We start from the raw sequence: 19109 nt of genomic DNA, 5'->3' as shown, positions 1-19109 counted from the left end.
TGTGGGGAAGTAAATATAAGGCCTGGTCAACAATGCAGTACAACTCTTGCAGCTAATTGATGAAGGTGATGATGAGAGGAGGGGTTTAAAGTTTAAAGTTTAAAGTTGAAACTCCCAAGTTTCAGTTTTATTCTACTTTCTAATAAAGTTTTAAAAAATATTGTATTTATCATAATAACATAACATCTGGTATCATAGCAATTTTTAAGGATTTGTATCTTTTGCTTTGTAGGTTTCTGGATCCTCTGTAGAATTATGATATCCCTAACCATAGAAAACATGAAACCTCAAAAGCCTAAATACTGGTCTTAGAATGTTGGCAGATCCAGTCATACTCTAGCATGAAGGCCCATCGAGAGTAAATGATAAAAATTAAGCTCACTGGGGCCAGGGTGATAGTTAAGCAGGTAGTGTGCTTGTCTTGCACACACTAACCAGGGCTTGATTCCTTGGCACCTCATATGGTACCCCAAGCCCCACCAGGAGTGATCACTTAGCATAGCCAGGAATAAGTGACCCCCAAACAAAACAACAAAACATTTAAGTTTATCATACTGGGACTCAAAGAAGGTAAAGCATTAGATTATTACTATTACGTTATTAGCTAATTTAAAACAATTTTGGTCTTTGTTTTGTTTCTTCATCTGTTTCTGGACCACACCTGGCTGTGCTAAGGGCTTTTTTCTCACTGTGTTCGGGGTTCACTCCTGATAGGTTTGGGAGCCACATGGGGTGCCGGGGTCAGCTGTGAGCAAGGTAATACTGTTCTCGCTGTACTCTCTCTCTCTGGCTCAGATTTTGGTCATTAAAAAAAGTTATTGTGGGGCTGGAGCAATAGCACAACGGGTAGGGCGTTTGCCTTGCACGCGGCCAACCCAGGTTCGAATCCCAGCATCCCATATGGTCCCCTGAGCACTGCCAGGGGTAATTCCTGAGTGCAAAGCCAGGAGTAACCCCTGTGCATCGCCAGGCATGACCCAAAAAGCAAAAAAAAAAAAAAAAATAGTTATTGTTGGGGGTGATGGGGAGAGGAGATGCATTTGCCCTACACGCAGTTTGAAGCCCAGCATCACGTATGGACACCAACAGGGGTCGCTCCTGAGCACAGACCCAAGAAAATCCCCCGGGCACCTCCAGATGTTGTCCCCATTGCAAAAATAAATAAATAAATAAATTTCAAAAAGGTCGTTTATGGGGGGGGGAGGGGCGCACTCCTCCTGGTGATGCATGCCAAATTGGTGAGTATGCATGCCTGAGACCAAAGCCAGGGCCTCACACATTCAAAACATATATTCTACCACTCGAGCCACATCTGCCAACTCAAAACTTCAGTCATTTCACATGTCAGTGAGGTCCTAGGAGTTAATACCTAGGCACTTTGCTAAACCTAGCAATGCTGATTCCTGAAAACTTCCTCAGGAGCCCTCCCAGATGCAGAGAGAGGACCCCTCAGAGAAAACGACAACCAGACCTACTGCAGTCACCAGTAGGTGTGACTGCAGCAACTGCAAACGTGCTTAGAGTGCAGCCAATTTCCCAGAGCGTCAGACCTGGATTAGAACTCTACACTCTCTCACATCCTTCTCACCCTAAGGCCTCGAGAATTTTGGGTAAGAAAGGCATGAAAGGGTCAGGAAGAGAGCGGAGTGGCAGAACACAGGTCTGGCTCCCCAACCCCATCCCCACACTCCCCTGCACTGTGGGCGCAGCCCCGAAATGAGCGCCCCTCCCCACGCCCTACCTCACCCCAGGCTCTGCCCCTCCCAAATCAAATACATGGCATCTTCACTGTCACTGTCATCCCATTGCTCATCGATTTGTTCGAGCGGGCACCAGTAACGTCTCTCATTGAAGACTTATTGTTACTGTTTTTGGCATATCCAATACACATGGGTAGCTTGCCAGCTCTGTTGTGCGGGCAAGATACCCTCGGTAGCTTGCCGGGCTCTCTGAGAGGGGCAGAGGAATCGAACACTAGCCGGCCGCGTGAAAGGCGAATGCCTAACTGCTGTGCTATTGCTCCAGCCCACATGGCATCTTAAGCTAGTAAATTTTATTCTGATAAAAATAAACTGTGTTCCTGGAGCGAGCAGACGCCATTGGGCTACACTAGCACGCAACAGGTATGCATGGAGACGTTACTGGTGCCCGCTTGAATAAATCGACGAACAATGGGATAACAAGTGACAAAAACAAAGTGCACTTGAAGTCTGATAGATCATTATTCTATTAATGATCCAAAGTTATTCAGTGAGAGAAAGGTAGTTCATATAGCCTAAGTATGCAAGACAAATACTATTTTTCTAAAAGTGAGCTATGAACAGGTAGGCAATCGAAATATTCAACTATATTCCAAAGTTGAAGCAGCATTTAAAACCAAGTTTTTGGAGAAATTTATACATGAAATCAAGCATCAGCAATGAATAAAATGCTCCCGGTTTGCCTCATTAAATGCACACATTAGAATCATCTACCGTTTTGTTTATGACACACATCAGTAATTGCCCAACAAAAGCCCACAATGGTTTCTTACAGACACTGTACCATTCTCCCCACTGCACCAGTGAGTAAAACACTGTGTCACAGGAAACGAAACAGAAACACATGACCCGGCAGCAGGTGAAGCACGCACCCTAGCCCGCAAGCTCTCTCGGGCCCCCTCTCTCTATTTTCATGTGCCTGAGGTAGTTTCCCGACAGCCACTCTTGCCTGGAGAAAGGGAGAGCGGCAAGAATACTGTGCTAGAGAGAGGACCAAAGGCGTGTGAGCCACCGCCTCAGGTTGGCGAGAGCATTGCTCAGTCCTCTTACCACATTCTCCAGAGGTGCGGCGCCGAACACTTTAAAGACAGGGTTGGGTTTGGAGGGTGAAATACAGAGGACTATAGCTTGCTGTCCCACTCGAGTCGTATATTCGTCTAAAGTGGCTCGTAGTTTCCTGAAGCAGAGAATAAGGACAAAAATAGACTTTTGAAAAGAAAGAAATTGCAGACAAAGATATAAATTTGCTTTAATTTGAAATATTTACGCTGCCCAGATATTTTCTTTTACCTGAAATGTGAATGAGGTGTGAGTTCTGATGTCCAGAAATCAGGACATGGCTCTGTCTTCAGGACCAGGGCAGCCATAAGCCAGAGTCCATGGCAGGGTCACACAGATAACTCAGCAATAGCCAGGACATATGCTTTATGGCCCCAGTCTTACCACACCTTAGAGGTTTTCTCTATTTTTACTTATAAAGTACTTGCTGCTAAGATATGCTCTTTTAGACTTTATTATATCATGCTTTTAAAGAAGGGCTAAAATTACCTGTTTCCCATTTCTTTCATCGATAAAACTCATTACTTGTAGTTGACTGACCTAATTTTTATTTACTATTAAAATTTATCTAAAAACTACTTCCAAAATGTAGTTTCCAGGCTTGCATTCTAATATAAACTAGAACACTTAGCAATGGAGTATTTTACAGATGAGAGTGGAGTAAAAACAGCTTTTCCAAGTAGATTATCACTAGATGAAACAGAAACAGTGTTCTTTTCCTCTGAAATCACGGGAAATTATCTGAAAGCTCTAGAGGTGACTCTTCACTCATAGTTTTATTTAAACCTACGTCTAACCTATCACTGAATTGTGCTGCTGACTTATGAAATACTTCAGAAACTGATCACCTCTTACTACATTATTTTAGTTGTTTGTTGGGGGACACGCCTAGCGGTACTCAGGTGTTACCCCTGGCTCTGCATTCAGGATGACTCCTGGTGGGGTCAGGCGACATATGGGGTGTCCGGGACTGAACCAGGTTGGCTGTGTGCAAGGCAAGTGTCCTACCCTATCGCCCTGTACTATCGCTCCAGCCCCTAGAATATAAATTTTTTAAGGGAATTTGTTTCATTATACTGTTGTATTCTCAGGGATTAAAGTAACACTGAGCAAATAACAGACACAGACATTCTCTCTATATTGATGTGACATTCTACACTGGTTAAACGATAACTTCAGTTTCATCAATTTCGAAAGCATGAAATACTGTCCAGCCTATTTTTGTCACCAGAGAGTACAACCGTGGCCCCAGCGACGCAGATTCCACACTCCACTTGCACATGAGGCGTGGTGTGGAGGGGCGCCTCACCGAAGCAAGCGCGTTTGCTGTCTCTTCCGGATTGACGGGTTCGACTCAAACACGTGCGGTCGTTTCCGCTTCTTTCCTGTGGCCACCGCAGCAGCAGCGGCCATTCCCACAGGACCTGAAACAGTAACGGGTGTGCTGAGACCCGGCCGAGCCCACACTACACAAGGCAGAAAGCCACGAGAGGCGGGAATCCAGTAGCACTCTCAGGCCAGCTGCCAATCATCTCATCAGTATACTTCACTATCACTGCATGACCCCACAGATCCATATATACTCCCCTATCACTGCATGGACCCACACATATATGCGCTTCACCACCACTGTATGAACCCACAGTCATATGAGATCATAATTTTATTTAGGAATGGATGAACAACACATTTTTTTTTTTAAAGTGAGTGACTGTACCTCCCAACACACTCCAGCTTAATAACCGCCCAATGCAGTTTTTTGTGTAGTTTGGTTTTGCCAGCAGGCCCCTGCTGCTAAGGCAACATTTTCAGAGGTGTCACATGAAATGGCAGGACTGAAAGACAGAGCTTGGAAAAACAGAGATTCCAACTTATATTTCAACCAGCCCCTCTGCCCCTCATTCCATGACCCCCAAAACACTGCCATGTAAAGGAAGTCAGAGAGAGGAACAGGGACGATAGTACGGGGCGTAGGGTATCTGCCTTACACGGCTAACCGGGCTCAATCCCCGGCACCCCACTAGGTCTCCTGAGCCAACCAGGAGTGACCTCTGAGCCCAGAGCCAGGAGTAAACCCTGAGCACCGCTGAGTGTGGCCCAAAAACCAGAGGGAAAAAAAGGAAGTCAGAGATAATCATTCAGACTTAGAACTCCAGTAACACCAACAATAGGCCTCTCTGGCAGAATGTGATCCGAACTGGGAAACACTTTCTGCATGCAGCAGAGCTGCGCCCCGCTGCAGACACTGAAGATCAAGGTGATGAAAGCAGCCTGGTGTACAACAGATGAAAACTGACCCATTCGATGTTCTGTTTGTTTGTTTGTTTGCCACAATCAGCAGTATCCAGGGCTTACTTCTGGCTTCACACTCAAGAATTACACCTGGCAGGCTCAGAGAACCAAATGGGGTCCCAGGGATCAAACCTGTGTTGGCCAAGTGCAAGGCAAGTGCCGTTTTTGCTGTGCTATCACTCCGGTCTATAAAAAGTCCCATTCTAAACGAATGGGACAGGGTATTAAAAGTTGGCGGGGGATGTACCAAAGTTTCTTTAACCAGTCATCTGTTCCAGGGCACTTGGGTTGACATCCAAGGACAGTAGATACAAGGGCCAGGAGGCCCCATAGCTGGAAGCCTGCTTCATGAGCAGAGGGGAGAAGGCAGATGGAATAGAGAAGGGATCACTAAGAAAATGATGGCTAGAGAAATCAGTTGGGATGGGAGATGCGTGCCAAAAGTAGATAATGGACCAAGCATGATGACCTCTCAGTGTCTGTGTTGCAAGCCATACTGCTCAAAAGCAGAGAGAGTATGGGGAATATTGTCTGCCATGGAGGCAGGGGGAGGGTGGGAAAGGCGGGGTATACCTGGGATATTGGTGGTGGGGAATGTGCACTGGTGGAGGGATGGTGTTTGATTGTAACCCAAACATGAAAGCCTGTAACTATCTCACGGTGATTCAATAAAAAAAAAAAAAAAAAGAAAAAGAAAAAACAAAAGTTGGCAGGGGACCAGAAAAGGATGAAGGCACAGCACACGCCTAACATGTGGCCGTCCACAGGGTCCCCCATGCATTCCTGTGTCGCCCTGGAGGTCCTTGGAGCCACAGTGCCCGAGCAGCACCATGTCCTCAGGAACATATCCTCAGGTCCTCACACTGAATCATCAGCCAAGCGGGCCAAGGACCACAAAGAATGTGTCCCCTTTGCCCCCGAAAAAGGCTCAAAATAACGACCAACTGAAGAAACTACTGGAGTCCTTGAATGTGATTGGTAGGAATGTAAAATGGCACAACCTCTATGGAAAATCGTGTAAGTTTCTTCAAAAAAATTTAAAGACTTTTTGTTCTTTTAATAGCCGTTCGTCCTAACTAACAGGTGTGAGCGGTGGTACCTTATTGTGGTTTGGGTTTTCCTCATGACCAGTGACATTTAATATCTTTAGTAACCCTCTTAGCCGGCTGTATGTTCTCTTTAGAATGATAACTATTCACGGCTTTTATCATTTAGATTTTATTTATTATTTTAATTTTGTTTCTTGGGTCATACCCAGCTGTGCTGAGGGCTTACTCCTGGCTCTGTGCTGCGGAATCACTCCTGGTGGGGCTTGGGGAACGATATGTGACGCTAGGGATTAAGCCAAGGTCAGCTATGTGCTAGGCAAGCACCCTACTCACTGTACTATTGCTCTGGCCTCTTCATCATATTTATTTATTTATTTCTGTATTTCTGTTTTTGGGCCACACTCGGAGGTGCTCAGGGATAGCTGGCTCTGGGCTCAAGGATCACTCCTGGCAGTGCTTGAGGGACCTTATGAGATTCTGGGGATCAGACCCAGCTCAGCCATATGCAAGGCAAGTGCTCTACTCCCTGTACTATCTTTGCAGTTTGCTTTTGCCATTTTTATCTTTCTTTATTTTTTTATTTTTGGGTCACATCCAGCGGTGCTCAGGGGACCATATGGGATGCGGGGAATGAACCAGGCAAAGACCTGCACCATTGTTCTATCCCACCTTTCCCATTTCTGTTTGTGTTTTGTTTTGTTTTGGTGCCACACCTGGCAATGCTCAAGGGTACCCCTGGTTGTGCACCCAGGAATTTCTCCTGGCGCCTTGGGCAACATATAGGATCCACAAATTGAACCCAGTTCAGGAGTGTGCAAGATAAATGCCCTACCTGCTGTACTATCGGACTTACCTTTGCTATTTTTAAAATCAGTTTTTTTTTTTTTAATGCTGGTTGTGAAAGTAGAACATTTTATTATTAAAATTCTATTTTATTATTAAAATAAAGGCCAGGGAGACAGTTTAACATGTTGAAGTCTACGCTTTGCATGTAGACCTGGGTTCATCCAACATAGCCTTCCAAGCACCAGCTGGGAATAGCCCCTGAGCATTGCTGGGTGCAACCCAGATGACACAACAAAACCAAGAGTTTTCAAATATACAGCAAAGGGGCTGAAGAGGCAGGGTGGTGGCTAGGGTATTTGCCTTGCATGCCTGCTGATCCAGGTTTGATTCCTGGCATCCTGTCTGGGGAACAGACAGGATCCCTGAACGAAGAGTCAGGAGTAAGACCTGAGCACTCCCGGGTGTGACCCCACAACAAACAAATGCACAGCAAAATGGCAAGAATGTCAGTGATCTGAAATAGGGCTCACTCTTACCTGTAGACTGGCTGGAACTCCTGGCTCAGACAAGCAAATTAAACCAACAGAAAACTCTTTCACACCCATGAGACTAGTGAAAATGAAAAACGGTAAGACTGATGGGCGGGCTGAAAAGTAACAGTAACTCTAGTACAGAGCTCTGTGGATGCAAATCTATACAACAACCTGAAAAACATTTAGAATGTTTAACAGGGTGGAAAATATGTGTTTGAGCCTTTTATTTCCCTCCTGAGTGACCTGTAAGTACTATTTTTCAATGAGTAGTATTTCTTTGTTGCCATATTCACTTATTCTGGTTTTGGGGCTGCACTTGGCCGTGCTCAGGGTTTTCTCCGGCTCTGTGATCAGGGATCACTCCTCGAGGAGCTTGGAGGAACATATGCGCTGCCAGGGATTGAATGACAGTTCAGCCACATGCAAAGCAAGCACCTTACTGGCTACACCATCTTTCTGGCCCTGAATTTCTTTTATGAAAATGAAATGTGGAAGACAGCAGAACATGGTAAGACAGTTGTGTCACTTATAGGAGTATTACTTTATGAGACACTTGTATTACAGCTATTTGTGCATTGTTTACGCGGTAGAATTGTTACCGTGGGATACTGCCAAGCTGGAAATCAATTTTGTTTTCAGCAGTTATAATAGCAAAAAAATCATAAGCAAAATAATTGTTCTACCATTATACAAGATATTCAGATGAATGGAACACCAATTAACAGTTAAAATGAATGAGAGGATCTCTTAATAAAAGGAAGAAAGACAAATTTAAAGCTGATCATTGAAGCTGGGGAGACAGCGTAAAGGACTGAAAAGTCTGCTTGGCATATACCCCAGGCTGAATCCAAACAACTCCGAAAATCAGGAGAAGCCCCAGAGCACCAGCAGGTGTGGCTCAAAAGCACCAAGACGCTGTCTCAGTGGAGGGGGGAATCGAAGAGGGTTGGAGAAAGAGCAACTCCTCTCCTCCTTCCTCTTCATTATCTTCGTGAGGAGCACTTAGGACTTTCAGAAATTATTTTACTTACTCTCTGATACCCTGCTCCTCATCACTGCTCCCTATGCTCCTTCAGAAGCAACCTTTTGCCTTTCTTGCTGCGTCTATATATATGTAGCGTCTCTATATAGCAATTACAGTACAGCCTATCGTAATTCCTCTGCAACTGCTGATCAAATAGTAAATCATTTTTATCAGCTGGGCCTCAGTTTCCACATCTGATATATAAAAGGGTTAGATCAAAGCTTATTCTGAATCCTAACAATAGGGCAGTGCAGTACAGTAATTAGGATGTCTCTCCTCTTCCTTCTGAGGAAAGAAGTTGGTCTGTATTCATTATGTTAGGATGCCATCTTCTGGGAAGCATGACAATTTCAGAAGAGTGTTTGACAAACATGCTATCAGTGCTCTGTCACTGTACCTCATCCAGAAATTGACAGTGGATAATAACAGTAAGAAAGTTATATTATCATTGTATTCGTCTTCCTCCCATCCTATACTCTATCCTTTTGGCTAATACTAAAAAAGATTGAGTATTTTGGCTAGTCCTGACCTTAATTTCTTGTCCAGTACCTTTTATGATCAATTTCACTTAGATAATTCTAGACCTCATGCATGAAGTCTTCTTATATAGATGTGAATGCATATTTAAAAGAATGAAATAAAATATAGTTCAGTTTTAAGTCATTTAGTGACCCAGGAAAAAAAAAATCTCAAAATCTTAGACTGGATTAAGTTGATCCAGGATTGCTGGTGCCCTCAGGCCATCTGGCAGAAAGAAGCAAACAAAAGTCCTATCTAGAGGACCTTTATAATGAAACTATTATTCGAGACTTCACATTATTTCTAAAAATAATTCTTCAACACATCATCCAGTGATAATTCAGATATCAACAATTCACAAAGACAAAATTCAACATAAACAAGCAACAGCACTGACATATAATAAAAACAGAACCACAAACACGTCAGAAAGTAAAATCACTAGATCATAAAAGTCTAACACTATACCTAAGAAAAAAAATTTTTTAAGGGGGAAGCTAGAGGGCCAGGGTAATGGTACAATAGGGAGGGTGTTTGCCTTACACACGCTGACCCAGATTCAACCCCTGGCACCCCATATGATTCCCAAAACCCACCAGGAGTAACTCCGGAGTACAGAGCCAGGAATAACCCTGGAACAGGGTCAAGTGTGACCAAAAAGTTTATAAAAAGGGAGGGAGAGAGCTGGAGATGTAGGAAAGCAGGTATGGTGCCTGAGTTACACATGGTGACCTGGGTTCATTCTCCAGCATCCTATATGGCTCCCTGAAACCGCCAAGAGTGGTCGTGAGTGCAGAGCAAGGAGAAGGCCCTGAGCACTGACAGGTGAGGGCCCCAACCAAACAAAATCAGTAACTCCCACTACAACCATAAACTGTAATAGCACAAAATTGGGAGGAAAAAGGTAAAAAAAAAAACCCTTGAAACTAGAAAACAAAACCCAGACTGGGCCTCCTCCTCCACCCCAGCTCCTCAGTCTTCCAGCGGCTTGGCAGTCACACCCACAAACTGCCCCCTGTGCAATGGAATCTTACCAACGGCCAAATTCCAGAGACTCTAAACAAAAGCTCCCGGAAGAGAGCGACCTCTTATACTCTAGCCCAGAAAATAGTGAAATGGCATCTCCAATATGAGGAGACAAGTAGCTGCCAACCTAGAATTCCATACCCATAGTAAAAATTCTTCAGAGTTGAAAGACATATATAACTACTGCCCCCAAAAACAACAAAACACAGTGACAAGAAAAAGCTGACAGACTTGCTACCAGCAGATCCACACCAAAAATTAAAAATGGTATCTCTGAGCAACATAAAAATTCTCACTGAGGTTGGCTATAAAGGGGGAAATATTATGTATAAAATAATGCCTTATAGTACTTTAAATATTAAACACACACATACACATACAAACTATGGCACATAAGCCAGAAGCAAAAGAAAGAAATTCAAGTTTTCTAAATATGTATTATAACTGGAAAGTAAAAGTACCAATTACATAACTACAAGACATGTGAAGGATGTGTTATCCTTTTTAAGAGTATCACTAATACTAAATTGTATATAACATATAACTTATGAGAATTTAAGATTTAAACTTTTAATTATGCCAAAACACAAGAGAAAGCAGCACATAATAGTTGGGACAAAGAGAATGTAGAGAGCAAAGATGATGAACTTAAACTTAATTATGTCAGTATTACAACTTAATGTCAATGAACTAAATGCTTCAGTTAAGGGATAATTCTGTTGGAAGGGACTTGAGGTTAGCATGTGCTGTGGCTTTCTGAAATATGCACAGGAATTTTTCTGAGCTTTTGCTGCTAGACTTTCTAAATGCTTGTAATACCTATAGGAATAAATGAGAGGGGCTGGAGCATAGTACAGCGGGGAGGGCGTTTTCCTTGCATGTGGCCAACCTGGGTTCAATCCCCAGCAGCCCATATGGTCCTCTGAGCACCACCAGGAGTAATTCCTGAGTGCAGAGCCAGGAGTAACTGTATACTTGAGCAGAGCCAGGTGTGACCCCCCCCAAAAGCCAACCCCCCTCACCAAAGAGTGAATGAGAGCGAGGAAAGGAAAGCAGGAGGAACAGTGCCATGGGAACCGCGCTGCCCAGCAAGTGTCTGGCTACTGAGCTCAAATCCAGTGACTCACTTGCAGGGAAAGTGACTCCTGGTGTAAGTACTGCATCACAGGCATAGCCTGTGTACCTCAACTCAAGATGTGCCTGTTTTTGTAAGTCCCATGATCTTGTGTATGACACCAACCCACCCTCAAAGCCCTCCACTAAAAATGTCAGCCCCAGGAGAGAGCAGACACTCCTCCCCTGCCCCTGCCCCCAGCAACAGTATCAACAAGAGCACAACCACCAGGAAGTTGGGGGACAGGGTGTGGGGGGATGGCTGCTGGCAATTAAAGGGGGAAAAAATGGGGTCAAAAAATAAATATATTTTAAATATAAAATAAAAAAAGAAAAAAAAAAAAGAAAGGACTGTTGGAATGGATGATGTCATCAAATCAAATCAACAGTAAAACATGATTCTAGACCCCAAGTCTCAGCATAATGCCAGAACATGTTATAAACGCAAGGCTGACAGAACGGAAGGAGCGATGTGCAGATGTGCAATGTGAGCGTGCCTGCCTCCTAGATCTGTCCAGATACACAAGGTACCACGAACATGAAGCGCTCCGAACCCCCCAACGACATTACCTGCAGCAGCCAAATGGGCTGTTACCTCATCAGCCGCGGTGGAGTTGAGGATGTCGGAGTCATCGTAGGAGGTGTCCTCGGGAGAAGACGGCGAGTCTTCGTCGGCGCTCAGCATGCTGTGCTCGGTGTAGGTGGCCACATGGACCTGCTGCACTTGCTGGGCCACGGCGTGGGCTTCTATGGTAGCCATGTGCTCTGTTTGGGTCACGCCGTGCTCCTCCATGAAGGTCTACTGTCAACAAAAGGCAAGGAACCAGGCTCAGTGCGCAACCCAGCACAGCACTCCAGCTCGTCAGCGCTTTCCTGCAGAGCAGAGGAGCCCAACAGGTCTGCAGCCAGACCCACCACAGCCAATTTTAACACAAATATTAAAATTTTTTTTAAAAAATATTTTTATTAGTGAATCACCGTGAGGTTCAGTTACAGACTTATAAACTTTTATGCTTGTGTTTCAGTCATACCAAGGTACCCATCCCTCCACCAGTGCCCATTTTCCACCACCAATGGTCCCTGTCTTTCTTTCTCTCTCTTTCTCTCCTCTTTCTCTCTCTCTTTCTTTTCTTCCTTCCTTCCTTCCTTCCTTCCTTCCTTCCTTCCTTCCTTCCTTCCTTCCTTCCTTCCTCCCTCCCTCCCTCCCTCCCTCTCTCTCTCTCTCTCTCTCTCTCTCTCTCTCTTTCTTTCTTTCTTTCTTTCTTTCTTTCTTTCTTTCTTTCTTTCTTTCTTTCTTTCTCCCTCCCTCTCTCTCTGTTTTGGGGTCATATCAAGAGATGCTCAGGGGTTACTCTTGGTACTACAGCTCCAACTCCTATGAAACTATGCTGATGGAAACACATTGTGCTAATCTCTTATGTCAGGGCACGGAACAGTGAATCTTCCTAAGATATAAACAAGAACAAAAAGATCACAGAAGCTAGCATTTGATATTAAAGACACAAAAATATTCAGTAAACAAAATACTTTTTTTACTCCAGAGACAAATGGAAGTTAAACTTTTTTTCCCCAAAAGTACATTAAATTGGTTTTCCTGCTTATAAACACTGAAATGATGGAAGTAGTTTATAAAGCAATAAAATTTTGTTGTCTTGCTAAACTTCTAATTCAGGGATCAAACTTGGGTGGCCATTGCAAAGCAAGTGTCCTAAAAGCTATACTATTGCTCTGGCCCTGCTATTTTAAAAAAATAAATAAAGCTAAAATCTCTGGTGAAACACACACACACACACACACACACACACACACACACACACACTTTTTAAGAGGCCTCGTAAAAAGCTGTGGACTTTTCCTTATACACACTAACTCAATCTCCATTATATAATCCCCTCACAGCACATACACACACACACACACACACACACACACACACACACGAAGTGTACTTTCTGCAATAGAATACAGCACTGCATACTTCAGTTTATCAAACCTACCCCACAAAAAAAAAAGGGGGGGTGGGAGTCAAAGAGATAAAGATATGTGACTTTTACTGCTACAAGTAAAAAATATGTATGTGCTTGTCTATTAACACAAAATGTTTTTTTTTTCTTTCAGAGCTGGAGAGACAGTACACTGGATAGGGCAATTGCTTTGCATGTGGTCGACCGGGGTTGAAACGCCCCCCCAGAACCCCACATGATCCCCCCCAAGCCCCATCAAGAGTGTTCCGAGTGCAGAGACACGTGTAAGCGCTGAGCACTGCCAGGTGTTGCCCTTAAAACAAAAACAAAAGAACAACAAAAACACTAAAGCAAAAAATATTTTCTCTCATCTTTGTTCTACACTACCATAAAACTCCGTTTCCTTCTTTGGGGATATCTAAGTCCTTTGTTCCTCTGGGTCATGGCTTTCATGAGCCCCATCCTGAAATGCCATCTTTCCTCAAGTCAACTGTTGCCGTGTAGGTGACTTGATCTCTGCTTTATACTCTAGTGCTGTGTCAGTCATTCTTAACTTTGAGATCAAGATACATTCTGTATTTCAAACTAAAATTCACTTTTATTACAAAACAAAAACCACCACAGGATGCCACAAATTCAAAAATATTTCCACACTTTCTTTTGGCTTGAAGACACTTTGCCCCATAAAAGCAAACACAACTCCTTTTCTTCACAGGGAATATGTAAGAGGTACATGCATGTGTGTGTGTGTGTGTGTGTGTGTGTGTGTGTGTGTGTGTGTGTGTGTGCGTGGCCCCCTTTTTTTTTAGGGGCCAAAGAGGTGGTACAATGGGTAGGGCCCAATGTTAACATTTGAAAAATCTGGGTGATGGGTATTCTCTTTTTTCTTTTTGGGTTTTTTAGATCATATCTAGAAGGGCAAGGTGGATAGGGTATTTACCTTGCATGCAGCTGACCAGGGTTCGATTCCTCCATCCCTCTTAGAGAGCCTGGCAAGTTACCCGTGGCATATTCGATATGCCAAAAACAGTAACAGCAAGTCTCACAATGGAGACATTATTGGTGGCCACTCGAGCAAATCGATGAAGAGCAGGATGACAGTGCTACAGTGCTACCTAGAAGTGCTCAGGGCTTACTCCTGGTGGGCTTAGGGGACCAATATAAGGTGCCAAGTATCAAACCCAGATCAGTCGCTTGCAAGGCAAGTACCTGCTGGACTATCACTACTGCCTGGGTGGTGGACATTTTTTATACTAGTTTTTTAACACTTCAAAGTCAAAAATTACATCCCCAAAATTTGTTTTCCAGAAGAGGTACCCAATATGGTTTCATCTATGTCCCAAATTTCAGATTTCTCCCCCTTTTTTGGGGCCCCATCCAGCGCTGCTCAGGGGTTACTTTTGGCTCTGCATTCAGGAATCATTCCTGGCAGTGCACAGGGGTGACATATGGGGTGCTGGGGATCAAACCCAGGTCAGTTGTGTGCCAGGCAAGCACTCTACCCTCTGTACTATCACTCTGGTCCCTATCTGAGAATATTTAAGGAGATATATTCTAATAGCCAGATTAGTGCACATTTAAAATTCAATTTAACACACTAAGGCGCACAATCAAACATAAGAGAGAAAGACACCATGAAAATACTAGTTTCCATCATTTAAAGTCTTCTAATAATGGGCAAACTGCTTGGGGCATTTTCGCATTCTGGCCACCTGAAAATTGTTTTTAAATGAGCTGGGATTAGATGGCATCTAACTGCGCTTCAAAGGGATTTGTGCGCCCTGCACTTGGCATAATGGGTTTCAATTCTCTCCAGAGTGCGGCTCAAAGTATAAATCAATAGGGCTGTGCTTTGGAGCCGCATTGCTTCAGCCCCACTGTGCCTCATGCTTTTTCCTGTGCATAAATTTATATTTTAAAAACATAATGGGGCTACTGCACTACCTCTGTTCGCAGTATTTTCCCACTGAGCACACATGAACAAGGCCTGTACTGATACAGGCGTGCTTTGCAGTGTAGTCTGGAAGCATGCGCCGCTCACTGTCCCTCCCGGCACTGAAGCCCGGGCCTGCTCACCGTGTAGATCAAGATACATTCAGCCAAGCTCTTCCTTTCTCCTACGGAGCTAAAACTAGTTCACAGTAGACAGTACATCAGGGGTTCGATCTCATGGCTCTTCAGAGTGTACAACTACGGCAGAGGCCTTGATAGCCCCCCACGACCCACAGGGTGCCCCCTACCTCCCTCCTCACTGCCCCAGCTCCCTCTCTCCCCGATTGCTCTAACCACGTTTATTCAGCACAGTAGAAGGCAAAGGCGAAGCACTTGGAACAAAAATAGGTACTTAAAAAATGATACTGTCAGCGTCAGCATAAAATAACTAGTAAAGGAAGTGAAATAAGGAGAGATGACTGTCCATGCACTTTACTGGAGATTTCCATACACCACCCAACCACCTGCAGTGAAACATTTTAAGTCCCACGAGGAGTCAGATTCTCTGGGGACCAAAGGTGAAAGAAACTGCTAATAGGTGAAACATATTAGATGGTATGAATCTGTAGCAGAGAGCAGGAACCCCTGGGCAAGTTAAGCCTCCAATTCAACTTTTTATTTCACTTTATTTTTGCGGTACAGGAAACTGAACCTAGATCCTCCATATGCGGCATGTACCCTGCCACTGCGTCAACTCCCTGGTTCCAACATTTTCCTTAATGAAACAGCAGCCGCCTGAGAAAGCTGTCAGGATTACGAGCGGATACTGGTAACAGGAAATACCACGCCTGGCACAAAGCTCCTCCATGTTCTGCCGCTGCCCCCAGAAGGCCCATCTCTAGGGTGCCCGACTTCTTGACTCAGGACCTGACGGGCCTCACAGGGACTGGGCCGGGATTTCTGCATCTTTAAATCAGACACATCCCTGAGGCTGTGATTTTCTTCACTGTGTGTAAGAGATTTTGAGTCAACATCTAAGAAGTCCTTTTTTCATATTAACTCCAACACCTGAAATCCTGTTCTCTTGGACATGGAGCTAAGCCAAATACGGAAGCAACGACCTAGCAGAATTTCATAAAAGCACACAAAATGGAGAGCCAGCAGACAGCAGGACTGCGCTTCCTCACAACAGAGGAGAAGATGCATACAGGAGTACATCGAAGGGCCCCGACTCACCACACCACATCTCCAACACAAGACTTGTGTATCTCTCACCAAGAGCCAGTGAGATCAGCATACGACACAACGCTTCATTCAAAAAACCATTCCCCAAAAATGATAAAGTAACATGTCTACTGCCTTGGCACTACTGCCAATCAAATGCTGGCACAAACTTTGGGAGGGTGCAGAAGCGGGGCTGTGCTGAGAAGTGCCGCCTTTTGCCTGGACAAGTTAGGGAAAGCTGAGAGATAATGAAAGCGAGCACAGAAAACTGTTTCTTGTCCGAGAGCACCCTGGTAGTTGTAGTCAATATCACCTAGGGAGTTTCTGGAATTTGGATGACAAACCCAAATGAAAGTTAGCCTAATCCACACATAATGGATGAGATTAAGTATAGAGTATTTTTTAAAGATCCAAGAAGGAAGAAGCAGGGAATCTAATTAGGGTATAACTAAATGTAAAAAGAAAGCACTAGTCCAATTAACAGCATCATATCAGAGGCAAAGCTGCCAAAAACCACCACCTACAGTTCAATTAATTCCACTGTCTTTCATATTCACACGCTACACTTAATAACAAGGTTAGAAGCTTTTCTCAACCTGGTCTTTCTCAAAAAAGTCTACAGTCAACAAATGGATTTGATTCTTGGGGAACATAAGGTAATGAATCAAAACCTAACCCACAGCAGGAAAAGAAATTTAATACAAGAGAAAAATAAAATAGGGCCAGGGAGACAGCTCAAGTCACAGATAGCCCTGTGTCACATCCCAACACAACAGGCCCCCTAAGCACCCTTGGGCACAGCCCTGGTGGTAGCCCAGGGCATCACTGGCATAACCGATGAACCTTCAGACCCACATGCTGAGCACCATGGAGGGGGCTCCCCCTTATTGAAAAGTGTTGATCCTATTTTTTAAAGGGGCCTGGAGCTGAGTGCAGGCACACAGGAGACCCCAGCACACAGGGTCCGCTGAGCTCTGCCAGACATGGCACAAAATAAACAAGAAAGAAGAAATAAAATAAGACCGCCTCAGAAAGTCAAAGTGAAAACAGAAAGATCAAATGTGGCTTAATTCTGAGTAAGAAATGAGGTGAGGTAAGAGCGCCCAGGGATGGGGGTGACTCAGTGGCAGAGAGGCCACCTTGCAGGCGTCAGGCCATGGGTTGGTACTTTGATCCCTGGCCCCCCAGCACCCTGAATGTAATCCTGACAACACACCAAAACATGAGTTCTTCCGTGCAATGTCAACAACAGCAAGCACCGCAAGTGGAGGAGCCTGTGACCCCCGGCCAGCACTGTGGGAGAGGCCACCATCAAGGTGCGTGACCCCTGGGCCAGAGCAACAACAAAGGAAAGGGAAGGGTGAAGGGGGGGAATCCACCTTCCCCAAATTACTTCCTTCCAAGTAACCCAAGGGTGATACTGGAATTGCTGAGAAAAAAAAAATCCTCCCCTACCACTGGGTTCTAGAGAGACGACAAAGCTATAGTCATGTATGCAGCTGATTGCTTCTCGTGTTCTCACTCCAACTGTACATAAAGACACAAGAAATTAAATGTAATACAAAATGAAATGAGAAAGTCACAAGCCGTGACTACAGCTCTGGCCGAGAGGAGGGAGTGGAAGGGCTGGGAGGAGGCAGAATGAATGGGTCTGAGTGCTCAGATCCCATACTTACTTGAAGGAGGCAAGAGCAGGTAGAAGAAATTAGCATTAAAATGTAATTATCAAAATACAGAAGGTAGAGTGAAGGGACCCATGCAGGAGATAAAAATGCCTCTGGGGAGGGGGCTGGAGCAATAGCACAGAGGGTAGGGCATTTGCCTTGCATGCAGCCGACCTGGGTTCAATTCCCAGCATCCCATGTGGTCCCCTGAGCACTGCCAGGGGTAATTCCTGAGTGTAATTCCTGAGTGTAGTGCCAGGAGTAACCCCTGTGCACCGACAGGTGTGACCCCCACCCCGGGAAAAAAAAAAAGAAGTCCCTGGGGATAAATCAAGAGAAAGGGGTATAAATATATTAGAGTTACAGAGGGGCAAAGATTAATACTGTAATTTTTAACCTACAAGTACTGCTGTTTTTAACAAAGACCTTGAGAAAGTTTTCCAGAGGCCAGGGAGCTGGAATGATAGCACAGCGGGTAGGGCGTTTGCCTTGCACGCAGTTGACCCAGGTTCGATTCCCAGCATCCCATATGGTCCTCTGAGCACCGCTGGGGTAATTCCTGAGTGCAGAGCCAGGAGTAACGCCTGTGCATTGCCAGGTGTGACCCAAAAAGCAAAAAAAAAAAAAAAAAAACCACCAGTTTTCTAGAGACCAGAACAATAGTACAGCAGGTAAGGTGTTTGCCTTGCATATAGCCATGCTGGGTTCAATCCCTGAGCACCATCAGGAGTAGTTCCTGAGTGCAGAGTCAGGAGTAACCCCTGAACACTGCTGGGGATGGTAAAAAAAAAGAAAAAACACCAAAAAATTAAAAGCAAGTTTTCCAAACATCCTTCTGAAACAATATTAAATGATATGCTGGAGCAAATTGTAACTAAAAGCGAGTCCCTTGCAGGGTTGAGGAGGTTGCCGTGCAGCCGACCCTGGCACCACATGACCCCCAGCACTGCCATGTGGGGTTCCCCTCCCCCAAAGCAAGTCTTTTTCATAGGCAAGGATCAAGAGAAAGGCAGGGTTCGAGTTTAGGAATGGTCTTGCCTTGGGGCTGGGGAGAAAGCACTGCACAGGGCAGGGTGCGTCCCTGGCACCCCATGTGGTCCCGAAGCCCCGCCCTGAAAGCCCCAGTAAGGCCGAAGCACTGCCAGGTGTGGCCCAAAAACGAAA

The 19109-nt window shown here is 44.7% G+C and overlaps 1 protein-coding gene across 6 annotated transcripts in view; it reads right to left on the bottom strand.

The window, feature by feature from the left end:
• The window catches only part of NRF1 (nuclear respiratory factor 1), a 112820-nt gene that overhangs the window by 57094 nt on the left and 36617 nt on the right, over positions 1–19109 (bottom strand). For 3 of the 6 annotated variants that reach the window (XM_055124718.1, XM_055124714.1, XM_055124722.1), the window contains exons 2-4: positions 11732–11963; positions 4129–4243; positions 2811–2937 (exon numbers count right to left, since the gene is read on the bottom strand). In XM_055124718.1, the coding sequence (XP_054980693.1) occupies positions 2811–2937; positions 4129–4243; positions 11732–11954 (465 nt within the window). In that variant the 5' untranslated portion in view covers positions 11955–11963. Of the gene's footprint in view, positions 1–2810; positions 2938–4128; positions 4244–11731; positions 11964–19109 lie in introns of those variants that run through there. The other 3 variants (XM_055124720.1, XM_055124716.1, XM_055124724.1) reach the window with 2 other exon arrangements.

Source organism: Sorex araneus, chromosome 1, assembly GCF_027595985.1.
Source record: "Sorex araneus isolate mSorAra2 chromosome 1, mSorAra2.pri, whole genome shotgun sequence".
Taxonomy (NCBI): domain Eukaryota; kingdom Metazoa; phylum Chordata; class Mammalia; order Eulipotyphla; family Soricidae; genus Sorex; species Sorex araneus.
Note: the sequence above shows the minus strand (reverse complement) of the source record. Positions and strands in the feature narration are given on the sequence as shown.